The 8,218-nt window shown below is 44.1% G+C and overlaps 1 protein-coding gene across 1 annotated transcript; it reads right to left on the bottom strand.

Moving 5' to 3' along the window:
- Positions 1 to 954: 954 nt before the first annotated feature.
- LOC103745354 (GTPase IMAP family member 7-like) lies at positions 955 to 6,763 on the bottom strand. Its single transcript, XM_008847281.3, has 2 exons — positions 6,724 to 6,763; positions 955 to 2,005 (listed from the first exon to the last, which is right to left on the bottom strand). The coding sequence occupies exon 2, from the start codon at positions 1,969 to 1,971 to the stop codon at positions 1,090 to 1,092; it is 882 nt and encodes a 293-aa protein (XP_008845503.1). The 5' UTR covers positions 1,972 to 2,005; positions 6,724 to 6,763; the 3' UTR covers positions 955 to 1,089.
- Positions 6,764 to 8,218: the final 1,455 nt, after the last annotated feature.

Raw genomic sequence — 8,218 nt, 5'->3', positions numbered from 1 at the left:
GGAGACAGGCTAAGGAGAGAAGGAGTGGGTTTCAGGCATGGGCTGGAAAGGACTTCAGCTGGGTTGCTGTTAAGAATATGAATAGGTAAACACAGTTACATCATCTGTCCTTCAAGGGAGGAGTTTGGGGTGGAATCCACCAGTCAGATTCTGGGAGATAACTGCTGGCTGGATGTTTGGGAAATGACTGTTTCTTAGGAATGTGTGCACGTCTATTTCTGTCCTTTATCACCAGTTAAAAACCAGTGGTTTCCATTTCACATCCTCTGTGCTTTTCATAAAATGACACAGGAGAGAAACAGGGAAAACAGTACAAGAAAATCTGCACAAATCCAAATTCATAGGGTTGACAAATGGCCTAATGCCCGCAGTGCACGCTTAGTGTGGTTTTCTCCACCCAGCATCTCACTGCACAACCTTCAACTTCGAGGGCTGAGACTGGCTAGAGGTCAAGGTCACAAGCAGTACCTCCTGGTGAGGGTGGGAAGAGGCTTCCCCCTCTGTCTCACCCTCACGTCCTAGTTCATTACCATCATTGTGTGTCTGTCAATCATTTCCTGTGAGGAAACCAGAGGTAGTGCAGAGTTAGGATTAATTAAACCTAAGAGATGATGCCTAAGTGTTAAAACTGAAAGTATGGAGCTGTTCCCTAGAAGAGACACTCACGATTGCGGGGAGGTGGTAAAGAATTTGGCTCTGAAATCCACAATGAAAATTTCCTATATTGCCCCAGTGCTATGGATGACCAACTTTTACACTGGCATCAGAATTTTAAACTGTCTGATGGTTGTATTGGTTACTCTTCGGTCACTGTGCTAAAATATTAGGCAGAAATCACTGAAGGGAGGAAGGGTTTATTTTGATTCATGGTTACATGGATTTCAGTCCATGGGGGGGCAGGGAGGGGGCGCAGGAGCTAAGTGTGCCTTGTTCATTTCAGCCTTGGAGTCTGACACCAGGTAGGCTGAATTCCAGACACAGTGATGCTGTTATTTCTTCAGATTGTTGGTGGCATAGGGAAGGGTCAGCAGGGAGAATAGCAGGATAAGATAGGCACGTGTCCATAATAAAGGAAAAGAATGTATCACACTACTTCTGGAAAAAATGCCATACTTTAAAAAGCACATTCATAATTCCACTGACGATCTGGCTGAAAATGCCCTTGCCTGCTTCTTCTCTTAAATTTCTTATTTTTTCGTCGTATTTCCTGTTAATTGACTGTAGTTTCTCCTCTTTTTCCTTAATCCGACCCTTCTGAGCGTACTCTTCCTCCACCGCTTTAATTTCCTTCTCTCTTTGATCAATGTAAATTTTCCTCAAGAGCTCTGCTTGCCTTTTCAGCTTTTTCTCCACGTCCTTGTAGATGGCGGCAGAGAAGTAAGAGCCTCCGTTGTCCCGCACCATGCGCTCTATCAGCTCCAGCAGCTCCTGCACTTGAGCCTCCTTCTCAGCCTTGTTAGCTTTGTTGTTAAAGGCCAGACAGCGGTTCCCAGACTCCTTGGTGATGTTTAGCAGGCTTGCATCCGCCTCTGCTAAGAAGTCATTCAGGCTCCTGCTCTCCAGTTCCTCTTTGCGAGTGAACAGGACAATCATGTACTTCATGGCTGCCTCCCCAAAGAGAACCTTGATCAAAGCAACAGTCTTCTGCTCTTCCTCTGTGAAGCGGTTCAGCTGCAGAACCAGGATGATGGCGTGAGGCCCAGGGCAGGAGGAGAGGACGCACTGGCTGATTTCCTTGCAGGTGGTTTCCAGACTCTCCTTGGTGTCAAATAGCCCTGGGGTGTCCACAACCAGGATGTCTCTCCCCTTCCATGTCCTGGATGCTTTCTGACACTCCTTGGTGACAGCCTGGGCAGAAATTTTAGATTCAAATTTTTTTTCCCCGAGGATGGTGTTGGCTGTGGCACTTTTCCCACTTCCTGTTTTCCCTACCAGAACGAGCCTCAGAGAGTGGTCACCAGGCTCAGCCATGATGAGACAGGAAAATGGAATTCAGCTGCCTTGACTGTGGTTTCAAAGGGAAGAAAGTGGATTAGATAAACTGGAAACCATACTGATCCTTCTGGTCCTTACTTATTCCCCACCTGCAGATGTAAACCATCCATGACTCTTGTCCAAAAGATTTCCCATTTAGAATAATCTCTGTTATGCCTCACTAAGGATCCTAGACCCCACTGCACTTTCTACTTGATCCTCTTGATGAAAGCACTATTTGCGGTTTGAGATCTGGTATTTCACTTTGTTTTTGTATAGATATATTTTTCTCTAGAACAGCTCTAACTTTGTTTTTGAGACATCAGTTCTGAGGGAGCCAAGCAGAAGCAAACACTGTTCTACCCTATGAAAGAACAATCGTTAACAAACTGTCCATATGCAGTGGTGGAGGTATGTAAAGCATTTTTTTTTTCTTTTGAGTCAGAGGTAAGATTAGCCTTGATTTCATGGCAATACTTCTGCCTCACACTCAAGAGTACAAGGATTACAGTTATGCACTGCCACATCTGGATGGAAAGTATATCTTAATGTACACAGACAATCTCGACATGGAAAGACAGCATATTTCATGGGACAACTCTCTTTAAATTTGTATGCAATTTAGAGCAGAATTGGCCTTCTTTTCTTAAGCTGTACATCATGCTTGAAATACTCTGCCTTTCAGGAGCAGTAGCAGGTGCACTGTGATATCTAGTAATGTGATGTGTTTGAAGGTCACCTGGTGCAGAACAGTAGCAGACCATGTTGCATCAAGGATAAAACAGGGAAGCTAATGTCTGAACTTTAAATCACATGTACATCCTGTGCTTAAATACACCCTTGCAGTGCTGACCCCAGTGGATACAGAAAGTGAACTAGGAAGTGAGCATGAGAAAATGAAAGTGGTTCCTGAGCTCCCCATCAAAGCACACAGTTCCCTCTAGTTCCTCAGTGGAATTCTATTCAACCCACAGCGATTGGAGCCTCTCAATGCTATTCTTCTCCTCAGAGCCCAGGGAAGGAAGGAAAGCTTCCAGATGCTTTCTGTGTGGCAAACGTAACTCTGAGGCCTAAGGTTGACAAAGATTGGACCAAAGAAGATCTCCCATCTATTCATATATCCATCAATACCAAATCCTAATAGGACATTAGACGAAGACAAAAGCCCACCTTTAAAAATAGGGACCATCATGACAAAATGGAGTTTATATTAGAAATGTGCAGTGGGTGGGGATCAAGAAGAGGATAATCACTAATGTAACCCACCAGTAGCTGTTCATGTTAGGAGCATTCCGTAGAATAGGAGTTGATGTGTGCATTCCTATTTCATCCCTCTCCGTCTCCATCCTGTTTCCTAAGTTACCACGCCAGCGAGTTATTAGTAGGGAAGAACTTCCCTGCTGAAGTCCTGATGTGACCACCTCACTTCCCTCAGATCTTGAGGAATTTGCCAATTCGAATAGAAAGAAAATGCAATTAGAGGAATGAGAATCAGGGAGGCAATTTCACCAGAGAGTTTACAGTTACAGAGAAAAGCACTGCACACAAATATTGGGCTCTATCCAGCAATTTGTTTCTTTTAGGGACATGGGTTAGCACATGTGTAACAGGATTGAACCAATAACTAAATATACTGCAAATAATAATGGACAATGACGTCACAAGTAAAGAAGAAAGGCAGAATAAATCCCGAGTGCTAGATGGGCAATAAATACTGGAAATTGGTGGTTTTAAATGTACATTTTAATGCTTTGGGTCTTTCGAGATAGGGTCTTGCTATACAGCCTAGGAAGGCCTGGAACATGTTATGTAGCCCAGACTGTTCTCAAACTCATGGTCTTCCAGGCTCTACCTATGATCACATCAAATGTTCTGATCTTGATATCTAAGTTCCAATCACCCAGTTAAAGAAGGCCAAGGTCCCTGAACAAGTGCTAGGTTCCAGGGTATATTTCTCATCTATATATTTTGCAGAAGTCTAAACACATGGCAGCGTGTTCTGTTGTTACAGGTGTGAGGAGAGCAGAAACCCTCAGACATCACTGACGTGAAGACTAAGTAGCACAGCTCTGCGAATGGTCAACAGTGAAGTTTCTACCCTTGTCATCACAGTATCAAATCTGAGGGTGTACCCCAAGGCACCCTGGGAGGAATATAAAGGGAAGAATTCAAAATCCCATCTGTGAAAATAATAGTTATAAAGACCAAAGGAAAAAGAACCCCATTTATCATGACTAGGAGAGAAGTGGAAAATTCTCAGTCACGGGCACACAAAGGACGTGCTCTGTACCCAAGGGATGTAGAAAGGAGCATCACTCCACAGGGCTGGGAGGTGATCTCCGGTTATACTGTGCAGCAAAACCTGTGTGGTGAATAAAGAGACACTAAGGATGACACCACTTACCTAGGAAGGTGCATAACACACATATGTGCCTGTATACAACAACTATAGGTGGTATATAGTACGTAGGTATGTAAAGATAAGGGGAGGGAGAAAAAATTAAGCAGGTGAGGGAACAGGAGTTGCAGGTAGACTTCCTTGAACTGACTGTTCTGAATATTTGATTTTGGAATGATGTAAATATTGCTTTTGGTTTTATAACAATTGCATGTTGAAAATTAATTCTTCAAATAAAGGTAAAATGAATCAAATGAGCATACTGGTGTATCCACATGTCTTTAAACATATTAAGTTTACTGAAGATCCCTAGCAGACTATATCCAAAAATAGGAAGAAATTCCAGAAAATTCTTTTCATAATCACAAAATTAAGAACAACACTGATATTGATATCCTGATATTACTTGCGTGTGCTGGATATGCAGACATAAATGTTCACACACACACACACACACACACACACACACACACACACACAAAGGAGGCCAAGAGAAACAATGTCACTCCAGCAGCCACGGATCTCTTGACCAGCCACAGTTTTCAGAGCCATTCTCCTCCAGAAGTTATCAGGGAATTCTGGGAAAATGACTAACCAAAACCTCATAACAAAAAAATGTATGAGATGATTTGTGACCGAACTTGACTTTGCATCCTGAGTCAAACGAAATAAACTGTAAATGTATTGTGACTAATGAAGGGGGTTTGGAAGCTGCTGATGACATCTGATACAGTTAAAGATTTCCAGTATCCTTGGAACTGTGATTGAAATGAAAAATAATCTTTAGGATTTACACATAAATACTAAATAGCCGCATATAAGACAATACGATGGATGTCCATTATTGATTTTAAGTAATTCAGAGGCTGGGAAAAGAGGGCAGAGCTAAGCCTGAAACACAACGGTCAGGAGTTGATGTCCTCTGTGCTCTCTCATCACTCACCTCCTCTGTAGAAGTGTGACATTGTCTTTATTAAAGGTTTAAGGCTCATGTATGCGTTTGTAACTATATGCTATGTTTCAGACACTAATGTACGCCTTTCACAGGAGTACACAGATCCCTCGTAGGGACTATGTTTATCCTAATTTCATAGGTGAGGGAACAGTGGCTCCCAAATTCCCAAACACCCAGTCAAGGTCCCTGTGTATGTTCACACTTTGTGCAGAGCAGAGACAGGAGGCGAGGCTTCTGTGACTCAGCACACTTTCTTTGAATCTGCTCACAGCAGCCTCTTCCTGATAGCCTCAGGCTACCATTCTAAAGGCCAGTTGACATTACATCAAATATGCCACCAGGGACAGCAGGGGAGAGGACCTGTCCTCCCTCCAAAAAGTGGAGCTGGAGGCAACTCTGCCCTAATGATGCTGGGAGAGGGGGTAGGGCACCAATTTTTCAGTTGGCTTTTCTCTCTTTTCCATACTGAAAAGGCAAGAGCAAGAGACAATCAGAAATACTCATTTCAAAACTTTCTAAAGTTGTTGTAGGAGGACCCAGGGGACCTGTAGCCTAAGAGACTGAGTTTCAGAGGGTGTGGAACTATTCTAGGGTCTAGACCACTCCAGAGAACTGAAGCTCTGAACTTTTCAGTTCTTTCCACTGTGACAAATCAGCCAACCTAGTGGGGTCATCCTGAGCTCCATAGGGCAAGTTCTATAAAGGTCTCTTACAGCGCTGAGTATGGCTCGCTCAAGACGAAGGCATTTGCTATGCAAGGTCATTTGTGCAAAAGAAAACCATGAATGTCTGGGGCCGTAACTCGGAGGACTTACTAGCATGTGCAAGACCTCAGTTTGCTCCCCAGCGCTGTAAAAGAAGAAATCCTTAGACTGAAGAGTGGAGGGACCCAGAGCCACATTGCCGCTCACAGTCAACCAGAATGATGGATTATACAGGTCATTCAGGACAGCAAACCCTGTCTGTAGAGCTCCTACCCTCCACTCCATCCTCACTTGCAGGGTCCCAGTCTCCTTTCTGGGCAGCATAGAGTGGACCAGATTTTAGTCTTGTCTTGTCTACCTGGATGGCACTTGGACAGTCATCCATGCACTAGGATTTGATGTGGGATACTGAAGGAAGTTAGGGGACATCTTTGCTTGCTGACCTCTAACCTGTCTCCTAGTTCTAAAGATCTGACTCAGGAGTAGCAGTGACCTTTTAAGGGAAAGTGACAGGTTTTCAGGTAACAGCATACAACAGATGTAAGCAAAGGAGATGATGGACCTCACACTAAGGAATCTCAGCATCCCTCTAGGCCCCTTCCATCCCCATGCAGAAGGTATCTGAGGTGCACCCTGTCTTTCATGCCCCGACCTTCCCATGTGCTCTGTGGGCTCCTTCCCCGCAGGCTCACCTTCTCTTGAAGGACTTCTGAGCTCTCACGCTGTCACGAGGAAGCTGGCTGTACTACCACCCTTCCAGCCAGCTCTGAAACCTCTGAGCACAGAAGCTGGAGGGGTGGAGCCAGGGCAGAAAGTTGAGTCTGAAAAGCAGAGGAAACACTGTCCTGTGCTGTGGCTGATGCTAACTAACCCTTAGCTCAGTCTTTCTCCTTGAACCTGCTGAGAGGTTCAATAATAGTACTCGACAGGACTGCCTCTGGAGACTCCTGAGATGGCTCAGTACAGGCTCTTCCATCATCTGTGGCATGTTGCACCTTGCCTCCTCTTTGCAGGAGTGAGGCCTTGATCTCTCAGAAGAGAGAGGACAGCATTGGGTTGCAGCCGAAAGAATGGCAATGCATACTCTGTCATTAATATGATATTTAATAAGTGGAATAATGCACCACTCTACAACACACTCCTTTTTAAACCTAAAGGGCTGCCTTAGATTTCCCTTCTCTGATACAATCTTTTTATTTAGGTTTACATATATCAAAGCATTTACTTGCACTTATTCATAGAAAACTCTTTGGTGACAATGTCAGCTTTCATGGTGGCACCCACAGAACACATATTCGTTTTAGGTAGGTGTTGTTGGGGAAACGGAGAACAACAGGGCACAGAATGAGCACAATAGAGGAAAAGTGAAACCCCGGCCTCCAGGATGTCCCAGCCGTCAATGAAGTGCAATTTAAGCCAGGTTAACCCCAAGCAGTCCAATAAAAGCCTCATTGGCTCAGCTCCTGTTACATGACGGGTTGCTCCTGGCATTCCATAAAACGTGACAACCCCTGGAAAAAGACAAAAAGCCACGTGACGAGACAAAACAAGCATCCGAACCAGAGATACAGCCATTGCCCTCTGTGAGAATTACAGCTTTGGTGTGTAAGCCAGATAAATGAGGAAAGTGCAGCCAATCCCATTTATAATTATCAGAGGAAAAATTGATAATTATCAAAAATAAAACCCAACAATATATTAAAAACACATCATGATCAAGAAAGGCCACTCCGGTCATAGAAATAGCAATTACTATTAGATAATCTAACAGTGCTATTCATTCCATTAATAAATAAAAGGAAAAAAGCAGATCTTAAAAATAGTGTCCTCCAACCACTATGCCAGCAAGCTGTAGTCATACCTCCTTCCCAAGCTTGTCAAGGAGTTGAGAGGGGAGTCAGTTACCCACCACCGGCTCAGTCGAACTTAGCTGCATGTGAGGGAGGAGATGAGGACAGACAAGCTGCGAACGCCACGAGGCACCTCTCTCGCCATTTTGTGCAGCTGTCGGGAAGTCACAGGCTCTATATTTGAGTGTAGACACTCTAGCGAAGCCATAAATGGGGGACACCCACTCTTCTGTAAATAAACCCCCACCCTGTGCTCTGTTAGCGAGCCCAAAAAACTCATTAGGATTAAAAAAAAAAAAAAAGATCCACGTTGGCAAATCCTTTGGTCTTTGATTCC

Source organism: Nannospalax galili, unplaced genomic scaffold (assembly GCF_000622305.1).
Source record: "Nannospalax galili isolate Female #2095 unplaced genomic scaffold, S.galili_v1.0 scaffold302, whole genome shotgun sequence".
In the NCBI taxonomy this organism is placed as follows: domain Eukaryota; kingdom Metazoa; phylum Chordata; class Mammalia; order Rodentia; family Spalacidae; genus Nannospalax; species Nannospalax galili.
Note: the sequence above shows the minus strand (reverse complement) of the source record. Positions and strands in the feature narration are given on the sequence as shown.